Raw genomic sequence first — 14,967 nt, 5'->3', positions numbered from 1 at the left:
CAGTGCAGGAGCCGCAGAAGACATAGGTTCAATCCCTGGGTCAGGAAGATCCCCTGGAGGAGGGCATGGCAACCCACTCTAGTATTCTTGCCTGGAGAATCCCCATGGACAGAGGAGCCTAGCAGGTTAGGGTCCATAGGGTCGCAGAGAATCAGACACAACTAAAGTGACTTAGCACGCATGCACACATCCCCTTATCTTAATGGTTTGGGTCTTTGGGAGCATTTTCTGGGTGTCATTCTCTGCCTCTGCAGTTATCAGCCTTGGATTTCCAGATCTCAAAATTTGGAGGCCAGATTTCTCTAGCGGTTTATCTTTCTAAACCAAATCCTCTTATAGAGAATCTAAATTTGGTATTGCTCTCTGTTTTGATCAACATGATGGTTAAATATTTATAACAGTCTTTAGTGGATATGCTGAGGCCACATCTGTCTTCTTAGGAATCCACAGAAAGGCATGAGGGCTGCCCACTGGAATTACATCATTGGGCAGTGATGGGTTTGCTCTCTGGCTAGAGTGTTTTCTCTGAATTTTGCCAAGAATAAAAGACTTTCAGGATAAGTGTAGTCCTTGAACTTGGTGTCCTGCTTCTATGTTGAATAGATAGATATCTGTTTCTGGTTAGTTCTAGAGAGGTATTAGCCCACTAGCCAGTTCTGTGAGCTAACCTCACTTGTAGTGGAAGATTCGTTGAAGATGACGCTGCTGCTGCTGCTGCTGCTGCTGCTGCTGCTGCTAAGTCGCTTCAGTTGTGTCTGACTCTGTGCAACCCCATAGACGGCAGCCCATCAGGCTCTGCCATCCCTGGGATTCTCCAGGCAAGAACACTGGAGTGGGTTGCCATTTCCTTCTCCAATGCGTGAAAGTGAAAAGTGAAAGTGAAGTCACTCAGTCCTGTCCAGCTCTTAGCAACCCCATGGACTGCAACCTACCAGGCTCCTCCGTCCATGGGATTTTCCAGGCAAGAGCACTGGAGTGGAGTGCCATTGCCTTCTCCGATGAATGTCTAGTTTGCGTTAATAATGGAGCTTAATCATTAGGTTATTATCTCTTATTGTGAACTCAGACCTGCTCTAAATATGTGAAGCCTTGACAATAGCCTAAGCAGATGAGTTTAAGTGCCTGGGTGCTTTACCATAGGCCGAATGGCAGAGTAGGTGAAGTGCATTTGTTTGTTTAATTAGTAAATTATTTTTTAGAACAGTTGTAGGTTTATCGAAATTGAGCAGATAGTACAGCATTCCCATGTTTCCCCCACTGCCCTGCCTATTTCCCCTATTATTGACATCCTGCATTTGTGTGGAACAGAAGTTGTAATTAATGAACCAATATTGACACATTATTATTAACCAAAGTTCATAGTTTATAGTAGGGCTCACTATTTATGTTGTACTGTTTGCTGAATTTTGACAAATGCAATTTTGGCAAATGTCATGTATCTACCATGACAGTATTGTGCAGAATTGTTTCACTGCCTTGAAAATCTTCTGTGCTCTGTCTCCCTTCCCCTGAACCCTTGGCAATCACTGGGTCTCCTGCATTGCAGGCAGATTCTTTACTGTCTGAGCCACCAGGGAAGCCCCAAATTTGTATAGCGCTTTATGTCAATTGTATCTCAATACAACTGAAGAAAAAAATAAAAAAGGAATTTAAATAATCCGTCTGAACTGTGTTTAGGAAAATCTTTTTGTCATTCAGCTTCCTGTTAAATTTTGCCTGCAGAAAGGGCCTCCATGTCTCGGTGGCTCTCAGCAGTCTTTCTTTGCCCCTCACGTTGATAGACGTCACTTTCATGCGGCCAGAGCTTAGTCATATGGCCCCATCTAAGTGCAAGGCAGGCTGGGAAATGGAGTCTAGCTGCATGTGTAGCAGTAGAGGACACTGGTTGTGTGATTAGTTAGCGGTCTTAGCCATATTAAATAAATGATTAAATCATACAATAGTTATTACTTCGGTCTTTCAGGGATGACAGGACAGTACTTGCGTGATATCAGAGTTCTGGGGACTTATTTAGAGAAGCATTTCCCACTCTGTGTCCCTTCCTATTGCATCTTGAGTTATCCTATCACTTTACCTCTGAGAGAGCTTATAGGAATAAATGAAAATATGTGCTGTTTCAACCAATACCTGGTTGATAACGATGGCTCCTGAAACTGAGAAAAGCCTGTTAGAAGCCTTAACAGTAATAAAAATGGTTGTTATTAAGTCAAATATTTAAAAATTGGCAGGTCCTTCATCCTTGTGTCAGAAGACGGAGGCAGTCTTGAAGCCTTCTGGCCTTTGATTTAGCTTCAAGATAACAGATTCCTCTTCACTTTACTCGTGGCATTGGTATTCTCCTGTTGCCTTTAAAAAGGAAAATACGTGAAATTTGGTATTGGAAATGGCTTTCCTTTTTATATAGTTATTTATTTCTCTTTGGCTGAACATGGACTTTGTCCAGTTGCAGATAGCAGGAGCTACTCTTGGTTGTATTCAGGCTTCTCATTGTGGTGACTTCTCTTGTTGCAGAGCACGGGCTCTAAGTCCCTGGGCTTCAGTAGTTGTGGCACCTGGGCTTAGCTGCTCCACAGAATGTGGAATCTTCCCAGACCAGGGATTGAACCCGTGTCCCCTACATTGGCAGGCAGATTCCTAGCCACTGGGCCACCAGGGAGATCAGGAAATGACTTTTCTTCAATGAAGTAGCATGTTTTTAGAAAGAAATGCTGTATATTTCAGCATGAGATTCTATTAATACAATTTAGAAAGAGGTGGGCGATATTTGTGCTGTGCATTTTTTTAGTGATCAACCCACTGGATTATTTTATTTATTTGCTCAGTTGTGTCCAATTCTTTGTGACCCCATGGACTATATACAGTCCATGGAATTCTCTGGAGTGGGTAGCCACCTGTTCCCTTCTCCAGGGGATCTTCTCAATCCAGGGATCAAACCCAGGTCTCCCACATTGCAGGCACATTCTTTACCAGCTGCACTGCAAGGGAAGCCCTCCACTGAATATGTCCAAGTAACTGATTATAGTTAAAAGGAAGCTCAGCTGCTTTACATGTATGCTTGGCCTTAGCTTGCTGATGATAGAAGTTCATAACCAGATATTAATTTTAAATAAGTGCCTACTGTTCTCGAGCAACTCCCATTCCCTTAAGGAAAAGCATTTCCTATGAAGCCCCTGGTTGCTGAGGATAGCTGTGTAAGCACTGTGTAAGTTTATCCAAATTAAAATTTGCTCCTCCAGCTCATTTATTCCCTTCAGGTCTCTGACAGGCAGGTGTGTTTATCTCCCCTACACCCCCAAAGCCCTGTTTAAACTCAGTCAACATTCAGCTTGGGTGAAACCTCTTTATCTTCCGGTAATCTCACCATAGATATCCTTTGCTCTTAAATACATCATTAATACTCAGGCAGGATGGCCTGCTGTCATCCTTACTCTGAGCAGTTGTTCCAGATTGCATGTTATTGTAATTCCAGACTCTAAGTAATTATCACATTGAAAAGACCAGGCAGGTATACACCATCGTGACACAGCCAGTTTTGTCCCCCCTCTAAGTTTGGTTGCTTGGGATTTTCCAGGCAACAGTACTGGAGTGGGTTGCCATTGCCTTCTCCTATCATTAACTGCTAGGATAATAGAAACACAGAAACAAACTCCGTAGAAGCACATGCCCTCTGGCTACAAAATCTGTCTCTTATTTTCCAAAACAGATATTTAGAAAGTGCTGAGGTCATGTAAAATGGCAAGTATTAGATTAATTTTTTTAGAACTAACCATTTTATTTATTTTTTTGGCCATGCCCCGAGGCATGTGGGATCTTCCCTGACCAAGCTCAGGGAAGGGAGGGATCAACCCATTCCCTCTGCAGTGGAAGCGCATACTCAACCACTGAACCATCAGGAAAGCCCCACAGGTACTAACGTTTGCTTCAGTTTTCTTCCACAGACGAGGGAGCCTGGCGGGGTACAGTCCATGGGGTCGCAAAGAGTCTGACACAACTGAACAACTAACAACAGCTTTCTTCCTAAGGGCAATTTAGCCGCTGTTGTCCAAAGCAAACATCAGGGAACACCTGGAACTTGTCCAGAAGGCAGAGTCTCCGGCCCCACCCATAACTATTAGGTCAGAATCGGTAGTTTATCACGGTCCCAGGTGGTTTGTGAACATTAAAGCTGCAGAAGTGCTGGTTGGAGAACTTTAGCTTGACCCTGTAATGACCGAAATAACCCATCAGTGAGAGAAAGGACCATAACATTTGAACTCAAACTCTATAAAATGAAAAATTTGTATATTGTAGTTACCTATCTGGGCACATGGTGAATATCGAGCTGTTGTATTATTTCGTGCTCTGTTAATGAAACCTCTTCAATCGGAGGGCAGTAGTGGCAGGAGCATGTCCGAATGGATAAGAGATGACCTCATTGAAAGAGACTTTTTTTGCACAATTTTAGATTCCGGTCCCCTGAGGGTAGAGAATTCAGGCATTCTTGAGATTTCTCTACAGGTTCTGGTTTTCCCAGTTCAAGGACTGATCAGAAAGGGTTTGGTTGTAGGTTGAGGGGAAGAAATGAAACCTCTTGACCTTTAACGTTTCAAAAAACATTTCTTAAAGGAAAAAAAGGCCCATGACCTGTTTATTGGCCAAAACTCAATTTTAATTGTTTTGAGAGGGCAGAAAAACACTCCACCCAAAGTGTTCTGTTCTTTTGGATCTCCTGCCAAGTAAGACTTTCTTTGCAAGTCAATAGGTTAAGTTACAGAGTTGTTTTATCACTTAAAGAGTATTTGTATTAAGGTCTGAGTACTATGAATCCGTTCATTAGTTTATGCATTTTTGTTCTTGAGGAGTTTCCAAAGAGGATAGGTTTTTTGTAGTTCTGCAATAGACTCTTCCCTTTGCAGTAGAAAGGGCTTCCCTAGTGGCTCAGATGGTAAAGAATCTGCCTGCAATGCGGGAGACCTGAGTTCAATCCCTGGATCAGAAAGATCCCCTGGAGAAGGAAAATGGCAGCCCACTCCAGTATTCTTGCCTGGAGAATGCAATGGACAGAGGAGCCTGATGGCTACAGTCCATTGGGTCACAGTGTCAGACATGACTGAGTGACTAATACTTTGCAGTAGAAAAGAGAAAAAGTAATGGCATTCCCATAGGGAGTATTTCCTAAAATCCTAATGTACCATTTCTAATCTGATGGCTGACATAATTTTAAAAGAAAGTCAAATTATCCAGTGTAGGAATTGAAGCCTCCTCCCGAGCCTGGGATGTGGCTCCTGAACTGCCTCCTGTATCTCATTCATCACACACACAACGAAGGAACAACCAGACCAGCCAGCCCCACCTCCTGTTCACTTACTTCTAGCCTCTCTTCCCTCCACTGTCTCTGCTCCCCTCATTTGTCTTCCACCATCACTCTGACTAAAATTTCTTTGCACAATCTCAGGACACCAAGTCCAGGGGCTCATTTTTAAGTCTGTGTAGCATTTGGTCCTGTCCATTTTCTCTCCTCCCATTATTCCTGTGATTTTGGTCACTAAAGGTTTTCTTTCATGTTTTTGCCTCTTGAGGGCACTTGAGCCAGAGCTTGAATTTGAATCCTCAGCTTCAGTTCAGTTCAGTTCAGTTGCTTAGTCGTGTCTGACTCTTTGCAACCCCAATGGACTGCAGCACACCAGTCTTCCCTGTCCATCACCAACTCCCAGAGCTTGCTCAAAGTCACGTCCATCGAGTCGGTGATGCCATCTAACCATCTCATCCTCTGTCGTCTCCTTCTCCTCCCGCCTTCAGTCTTTCCCAGCATCAGGGTCTTTTCCAATGAGTCAGTTCTTCGCATTAGGTGGCCCAAGTATTGGAGTTTCAGCTTCAGCATCAGCTCTTCCAATGAATATTCAGGACTGATTTCCTTTAGGAAGGACTGGTTGTATCTCCGTACAGTCCAAGGGACTCTCAAGAGTCTTCTCCAACACCGCAGTTCAAAAGCATCAATTGTTCAGTGCTCAGCTTTCTTTATAGTCCAACTCTCACATCCATACATGACTACTGGAAAAACCATATCTTTGACTAGACAGACCTTTGTCAGCAAAGTAATGTCTCTGCTTTTTAATATGCTGTCTAGGTTGGTCATAGCTTTTCCTCTCAGAAGCAAGTATCTTTTAATTTCATGGCTATAGTCACCATCTGCAGTGATTTTGGAGCTCAAGAAAATAAAGTCTGTCACTGTTTCCATTGTTTCCCCATCTGTTTGCCATAAAGTGATAGGACCAGGTGCTATGATCTTAGTTTTTTGAATGTTTAGTTTTAAGCCAACTTTTTCACTCTCCTCTTTGACTTTCATCAAGAGGCTCTTCAATTCCTCTTCACTTTCTGCCATAAGAGTGGTGTCATCTGCATATCTGAGATTATTTATATTTCTCCCAGCCATCTTGATTCCAGCTTGTGCTCATCTAGCCTGGCATTTCTCATGATGTACTCTGCATATAAGTTAAATGAGCAGAGTGACAACACTCAGCCTTGACGTACTCCTTTCCCAGTTTGGAGCCAGTCTGTTGTTCCAGTTCTAACTGTTGCTTCTTGACCTGCATACAGATGTCTCAGGAGGCAGGTCCGGTGGTCTGGTATTCCCATCTCTTTCAGAATTTTCCACAGTTTATTGTGATCCACACAGTCAAAGGCTTTGGCATAGTCAATAAAGCAGAAGTAGATGTTTTTCTGGAACTCTCTTGCTTTTTCTGTGATCCAGTGGATGTTGGCAATTTGATCTCTGGTTCCTCTGCCTTTTCTAAAACCAGCTTGAACATCTGGAAGTTCATGGTTCAGATACTGTTGAAGCCTGGCTTGGAGAATTTTGAGCAAAGCTAGCGTGTGAGATGAGTGCAGTTGTCTGGTAGTTTGAACATTCTTTGGCATTGCCCTTCTTTGGGATTGGAATGAAAACTGACCTTTTCCAGTCCTGTGGCCACTGCTGAGTTTTCCAAATTTGCTGGCATATTGAGTTAGCTTCATCACTTGCTATTAATAGTTATCTGTCTGGGGCAAGTTGACTTTTGGGTGCTTCAGTGTTCTCATCTATAAAATGGGGGTAGTGAAAAATCCTACCCCACAGGGTTAGTGTGACATGCATAGGAAAATGTCTGGCACATAGTAAGGGTTTGTCAGGAGTCATCATTATCACTGTCATCTTCATCACCATCACCACCATCCCACTGCCATAACTGTCACCACCACAGCTGTCACCATCACCACCACCAACCACCATCACCACCACCACCATCATTATTACTATCACTACCACCAACCGCCATCATCATTACTATCACTACCACCAACCACCACCACCATCACCACCATCATTATTACTATCACTACCACCAACCACCATCATCACCACCACCACCATCATCATTACTATCACTACCACCAACCACCACCACCACCACCCCCACCACCATCATTATTACTATGACTACCACCAACCACCACCACCACCACCACCATCATTATTACTATCACCACCACCAACCACCATCACCATCACCACCACCACCATCATCATTACTATCACTACCACCAACCACCACCACCATCACCACCATCACCACCATCATTATTACTATCACTACCACCAACCACCAGCATCACCACCACCACCATCACCGTCATTACTATCACTACCACCAACCACCATCACCATCACCACCATCATTATTACTATCACTACCACCAACCACCATCATCACCACCACCACACCATCATTATTACTATCACTACCACCAACCACCATCACCATCACCACCATCATCATTACTATCACTACCACCAACCACCACCACCACCATTCATTACTATCACTACCACCAACCACCACCACCACCACCACCATCATTATTACTATCACTACCACCAACCACCACCATCACCACCACCACACCATCATTATTATTATCACTACCACCAACCACCATCACCATCACCACCATCATCATTACTATCACTACCACCAACCACCACCACCACCACCACCATCATTATTACTATCACTACCACCAACCACCACCATCACCACCACCACACCATCATTATTATTATCACTACCACCAACCACCATCACCATCACCACCATCATTATTACTATCACTACCACCAACCACCACCATCACCACCACCACACCATCATTATTACTATCACTACCACCAACCACCATCACCATCACCACCATCATCATTACTATCACTACCACCAACCACCACCACCACCACCACCATCATTATTACTATCACTACCACCAACCACCACCATCACCACCACCACACCATCATTATTATTATCACTACCACCAACCACCATCACCATCACCACCATCATTATTACTATCACTACCACCAACCACCATCACCACCATCACCACCATCATTATTACTATCACTACCACCAACCACCATTACCATCACCACCACCACCACCATCATTACTATCACTACCACCAACCACCACCACCATCACCACCATCACCACCATCATTATTACTATCACTACCACCAACCACCAGCATCACCACCACCACCATCACCGTCATTACTATCACTACCACCAACCACCATCACCATCACCACCATCATTATTACTATCACTACCACCAACCACCATCATCACCACCACCACCACCACCATCATCATCAGGCATTTCTTGCTCTTTTCAGGCTCTTTGGCCTGCTTCTAACTTTCAGGCATTCCCTACTTTTTTTCTTTCATGGGACTTTGTTTGAATGTTTCTTTGAGTATAGCTGTCATGTCTTTTTCATCTCCTTTAGTATGAGCCATTCTACAGCTTTTTATGACAACATTTTTGAAGAATGCCTCTTCCTCCTCTTAACAAAACAGAGAAGCTTTCTCATTTTGGATTTGTCTGATGTTTTCTCATAAGGTTCATGTTCTGTGTTCTTAGTGTGAATATCTCATAGGTATTCAGTATATCACATTTGAAGGCCAGGGTCTACCTGACTCTTTGGTAATGACAGTGTTGATCATCCACTAAAGGTGGGGTTCAGTTTTTCTGCTGTGTTGTTACTGTATTTTCCCTTCCAAAATCTAATTAATCTGTGGGGAGACCCCATAAGACCATGTGTATATGTGCTTCTTATTTAAAAATTTCTCCCTCGGGTTAGCATCCATTGATGATTTTTGCCTGAATCTTTATGGTGATGGTTAACATGCAGTTTTTCTGTAGGTCTTCTTTCTTCCTCTCTGTATCTATTTATTACTTGTAAGGCATGTTAGTCTGGATTCTTCAGAGAAATAGACCAATAATATATCTATATGTGCTTCTATATCTATAAATAAGAGATTTATTAGAAACAATTACCCCACAGTTGTAAAGGAAGAACTCTCCCAAGCAGTCACAAGCTGGAAACCCAGGAGGGTTAGGATACACAGTCATTCCTCCTTACCTGTGGTTTCACTTTCTGCAGTTTCAGTTACCTGCAATTCAAAAACAGCAAGCCAGAAATTCCAGAAACAAATAATCCATCGGTTTTAAATCCTGCACCAGCCTGAGTCGTGTGGTGACATCGCATGCTGTCTCACTCAGTCTTCCCTTCCTTGGATGTGGCTGATTCTTTTGTTCAGTGTATCCTGCCTGCTAGTCACTCGGTACCAGCTCAGTTTTCAGATCAACTGTCGTCGTATCACAGTGCTTGTGTTCACATCACCCTTGTTTTACTTAGTAAAGGCCCCCAAATGCAAGAGTCGCAATGCTGGCAATTCAGACATGCCAAAGAAAAGCCTTGAAGTGTTTCCTTTAAGTGAAAAGCTGAAAGTTCTTGACTTAGTGAGGAAAGAAAAATATCACATGCTAAGGTTGATAAGATTTGTAGTAAGAATGAATCCTCTGTGAAACTGTGAAGAAGGAAAAAGAAGTCCATGCTAATTTTGCTGTCACTTCTCAGACTGAAAGTTATGGCCACAGGGCATGATAAGTCCTTTAGTTAAGGTAGAAAAGGCATTGCTGCTGCTGCTGTCACTTCAGTCGTGTCCAACTCTTTGCAACCCCAAAGACGGCAGCCCACCAGGCTCCCCCGTCCCTGGGATTCTCCAGGCAAGAACACTGGAGTGGGTTGCCATTTCCTTCTCCAATGCATGAAAGTAAAAAGTGAAAGTGAAGTCGCTCAGTCGTGTCCGACCCTCAGTGACTCCATGGACTGCAGCTACCAGGCTCCTCCGTCCATGGGATTTGCCAGGCAAGAGTACTGGAGTGGGGTGCCATTGCCTTCTCCGGGAAAAGGCGTTAAGTTTGTACAATAAGGTATTTTTGCGAGAGACCACATTCACGTAACTTTTCTTATAGTATATTATTATAATTTTCTATTTTATTACTAGTTATTGTTAATCTCTTCCTGTGCCTAATTTATAAATAAAACTTTATCATAGGTATGTATGTACAGGAAGAAATATAGTATGTGTTTTTTCCATGGTTTCCAGCATCTGCTGGGGGTCTTGAAACATATCCTCTACTAATAAGGGGAGAACTACTGTACATCCATGGGATTTCCTGGTGGCTCAGATGGTAAAGAATCTGCCTGCAGTGCAGGAGACCAGATTCAATCCCTGAGTCAGGAAGATCCCCTGAAGAAGAGAATGGTACTCACTCCAGTATTCTTGCCTGGAGAATTCCATGGATAGAGGAGCCTAGCATTGGAGAAGGAAATGGCAACCCAGTCCAGTGTTCTTGCCTGGAGAATCCTAGGGACGGGGGAGCCTGGTGCCTGGTGCCTGCTGTCTATGGGTCGCACAGAGTCGGACACGACTGAAGTGACTTAGCAGCAGGCTACAGTCCATGGGATCACAAAGAGTCAGACACAAGTGAGTGACTAACACACATTGCACTTCCAGGTTGAGTCTGAGAACTGGGAAGGCTGATGGTGTCAGTTTCATTCCAAGTCCAAATCCAGATGCAAAAGACCAATATCCCAGCTTGAAGACAGGCAGAGTGAACCCTCCCTTCTCAGCCTCTTTGTTCTGTTTAGGCCTTCAGCAGATTGTATGAAGCACATCCACTTTGGGGAGGGCCATCTGCTTTATTCAGTCTGCTGATTAGTGTTAATCTCGTCCACAAACACCGTCAGAGATGCAACTATATACAGTGGTTAATCAACTATCTGGGCACCTCATGACTCAGATTGACACATACAATTAACCACCGGATACAGACTCTTGGATTCCTGTTCTTAATGGTTTATAATCCACTGCTGTCCTTAATTATGTTGTTGATCAAATTGTCCTATATTTGGCCAGCTGGCTGCTGTGTCCTCATGACATGTCCACAGGGTCTGATATCTGTGACCTGCTGCTCCTGTTGGGCAGTCACATCGTCTGTCTGTGTGCCCTTCAAGGCCCCTCCAGTAATATTTTTGTATGTATTACGTAGATTTTATTTTCCCCCTGGAGGATGAAATGGCAACCCACTCTAGTATTCTTGTGTGGAGAATCTCTGGATGGAGGAACCTGGTGGGCTATATATAGTCCATGGGATCGCAAAGAGTTGGACACCACTGAATGACTAAGCACATAGAGATTTTACATTTAACTCCTTCAAAATTAGGGAGTACCTACACAGACATAAATGATGTGTTAATAGGTAGGTAGAAACAATATTCTTTACAGATATTTGTATTCATTCCATTTCCACTAACCCGAGTCATCTACTGAATTGTTACTGTGTAGTTAGTATGCACTTCACTGGCTGGACAGTTAACTTCTGAGCTGCCTATGGGTGCCCTCTGCTGGCCTTGCAGCACATACACACTTTCCTGGGATTTCTTCTGCCAATGTTCTCTTTGGGTTGGTTAGTCTCTCCAGTTATCACACCAATTATGGATCATGTAGTGCAAACAGTTTTGGAATGTTTACTGAATGTATCAAGAATATCTTTCCCGGGGCTTCCCTGGTGGTTCAGTGATTAAGAATCCACCTTGCAATGCAGGGCTGCAATTTCGGTCCCTGGTTGGGGAATTAAGATTCCACCTGTTACAGAGCAACTGAGCCCGAGTACAGCAGCTACTGAGCCTGTGCACTCTGGAGTCACATGGGCAGCACAACTAGAGAGCCTACGTGCTTCACCGAAAGGTCTCGTAGGAGGCAATGAAGATCCCACGAGCCACAAGTAAGACCCAACACAGCCAAATAAATATTTTGAAAAAGAGTATCTTTCCCTATAAAATATATACATTTCTACATCATCATGTTTGCATACTTTCTTGTTACATGAATATTCTATTTAGCATTTAAATAATCCCCCCTTAATAAGCATTTGTATTGTTTATTTTTTCCATTTTGTATAGCATAGTTGGCAGTGCAGTAGAGAATGCAGCCTCTGCTCTGGAGGCAAGGCCATCAGGACTGCCAGGTGGGCACGTCACATCCTGTGTGCTGTTGCCGGAAGGGAGAGCTGGAGAGGGAGGGCTTCTGAGAAGAGGGGATTTCTGCCTGAGTCCTGAAAGATGAATGAGTTGAGCAAGCAGAAAAAAGACATTTCAGGCAGAGGATGTAGCATGGGAGTCAACACCAGAGGTCAAGAACATGGAAATTTTGAGGGATCTGAGGGCCTCGGAGGTGGCTGTGACCTGCAACATTATGTATATCATTGTTAGTATATTTGTCTTAGTTCTGGCTGCTGTCATAAGTTACCACAGAATGGGAGGCCTATAACAAAAGACATTTGTTTCTCATAGTTCTGGAGTCTGGGAAGTTCAAGATCAAGGTGTGGGTTGATTTGACCCCTGTGAGAGTCCTTTTCTTGTTGGCACGTGGCTGTCTTGTGTCCTCACATGCTGGAAGGGGAGCTCCAGCTAGCATTCTCGTTGCTGTTCACTTGCAAAGTCGTGTCTGACTCTTTGCGACCCCATGGACTGCAGCACACCAGGCCTCCCTGACCCTCACTATCTCCCAAAGTTTGCCCAAGTTCATGTACACTGAGTTGGTGGTGCCATCCAGCTATCTCATCCTCTGTCACCCTCTTCTCCTCTTGCCCTTAATCTTTCCCAGCATCAAGGTCTTTTCCAATGAATCAGTTCTTCCCATCAGGTCGCAAAGTATTGGAGCTTCAGCTTCAGTCTCAGTTCTTCCAATGAATATTCAGGATTGATTTCCTTTAGGATTGATTGGTTTGATCTCCTTGCAGTCCAAGAGACTCTCAAGAGTCCTCTCTAGCACCACAGTTCAAAGACATCAGTTCTTTAGCGCTCAGCTTTCTTTATGGTCCAACTCTCACATCCATACATGACTACTGGAAAGACCGTAGCTCTTTTGTTCATTATGAGGGCTGCTCCATTTCTTCTATGGGATTCTTGCCTCCAGTAGAAGATATAATGGTCATCTAAATTAAATTCACCCATTCCTGTCCATTTTAGTTCACTGATTCCTAAGATGTCGATGTTTATTTTTGCTGTCTGCTGCTGGACCACATCCAATTTACCTTCATTCGTGGACCTAACATTCCAGGCTCCTATGCAGTATTGTTCTTACAGTATGGGATTTTACTTTCACCACCGACACACCCACAACTGAGTGTCATTTCCACTTCATTCTTTCTGGAGCTATTAGTAATTCCCTCCGTTCTTCCCCAGTAGCATATTGGACACCTTCCAACCTGGGGGGCTCATCTTTTGGTGTCATTTCTTTTTGCCTTTTTGTGCTGTTCATAGTGTCCTCACAGCAAGAATTTCATTGAGTTATGCAAGCCCTTTCGCCACTAGGCTGTGATCCATGAAGGGGCTTCCTCTTCTTATGAGAACACAGATGCTAGCCTGGGCCCTACCCCATGGCCTCATCTAAACCCAATCACCTCCAAACACCATCACATCAGGAGTTAGGGATTCAACATACGAGTTTTGAAGAGACACAAATTTCAGCCCATAGCATTTTCTGACACTTGTGACTAGGAGGAAGAATGAGAATGCAGAATTTTTTTTTTCTTTACCAGTGATTTGGTGACCAAATGTAGACCAAATGTAGTATTGAGAGGGCCAGGGACTCCAATAACCAACTCTAGTCTAAGAATGTAACCATAATACCTGTGCTACCTCAGTGAGAGATACCATGGATTTCAAGAAATTGACCAGTTCATTTTTTTCAATTAATAAAAAGAAACTTTTATTTCTAAATAGAGAATAAACAGCATTTATCGTTACCCCAATTTTGGCATCTTTTAGGAGAAAAATACAGATTGATCTTTTTTTATTGTTAAAAATAAACTTAAAAAAAAACTTAAATAAGATGGACTTGCCAAAAATAGAGTACAACAGGAGACTAATAGAAAAAAAAAAAGACGATGAATCATAAGATGAATGTAAACTGTCTTGGTGTTTATATAGTTTTATACACACTCAGATTTCTTTTTTAGTGCTTAAAATATTTATAACTTAAAAAAATTTCCTACTTGCTTCCAGTCTAGGGAGAGTATATTGTGTTCCGTTTTTATGAGAAAGATGTGGACAGGTGGAGCATGGCCTTTGTTGCTTTTGGCTGTGCTGGGTCTTCACCGGGGCAGGAGAGATCTTCATTGGGATGCGCAGGCCTCTCTAGTTGTGGCTTCTCCTGTTGAGGCGCAGGGGCCCTGGAGCGTGTAGGCTCAGTAGTTGTGGCGCCGGGCTTAGTTCCTCAAGGCTTGTTGGATCCTCGTTCTCCTGACCAGAGAATGAACTGGAATCTCCTGCATTGAAAGGTGGATTCTAAACCACTGAACCATCAGAGAAGTCCCCCGCTCCTTTTAAAAAATGTTTATTTTTGGTTACATTGGGTCTTTGTTGCTGCAAGTGGGCTTTCCTTAGGTGCAGCGAGTGGGAGCTACTCTTCATTGCAGTGCACAAGCTTCTGACGGCGATGGCTTCTCTTGTTGCAGAGCACATGCTCTGGGGCGCATGGGCTTCAGTAGTTGCGACGCTTAGGCTCTTGAGCGTGGGTTCAGTAGTTGCGCCGCCTGGGC

General features: G+C 43.6%; 1 protein-coding gene and 1 long non-coding RNA gene across 4 annotated transcripts in view; one reads left to right on the top strand and one right to left on the bottom strand.

Moving 5' to 3' along the window:
* TPD52 (tumor protein D52) overlaps positions 1-14,967 on the top strand; it is a 130,977-nt gene that overhangs the window by 63,461 nt on the left and 52,549 nt on the right. Inside the window, exon 1 of one of the 3 annotated variants that reach the window (XM_027561248.1) lies at positions 12,111-12,147. The exons of the other annotated variants lie outside the window; for them this stretch is intronic. Coding sequence (XP_027417049.1) covers positions 12,126-12,147 — 22 coding nt within the window. The 5' untranslated portion in view covers positions 12,111-12,125. Of the gene's footprint in view, positions 1-12,110; positions 12,148-14,967 lie in introns of those variants that run through there. 3 annotated transcript variants of the gene reach the window in all.
* On the bottom strand, positions 3,931-10,041 carry LOC113904293. The gene is made up of 3 exons (XR_003514477.1): positions 9,437-10,041; positions 4,295-4,455; positions 3,931-4,201 (listed from the first exon to the last, which is right to left on the bottom strand). It is a non-coding gene; the product is annotated as an uncharacterized LOC113904293 (long non-coding RNA).

This window comes from Bos indicus x Bos taurus, chromosome 14 (assembly GCF_003369695.1).
Source record: "Bos indicus x Bos taurus breed Angus x Brahman F1 hybrid chromosome 14, Bos_hybrid_MaternalHap_v2.0, whole genome shotgun sequence".
Classification (NCBI taxonomy): Eukaryota; Metazoa; Chordata; class Mammalia; order Artiodactyla; family Bovidae; genus Bos; species Bos indicus x Bos taurus.
The sequence above is the reverse complement of the archived record's forward strand: the minus strand, read 5'-3'. Positions and strand labels throughout refer to the sequence as shown.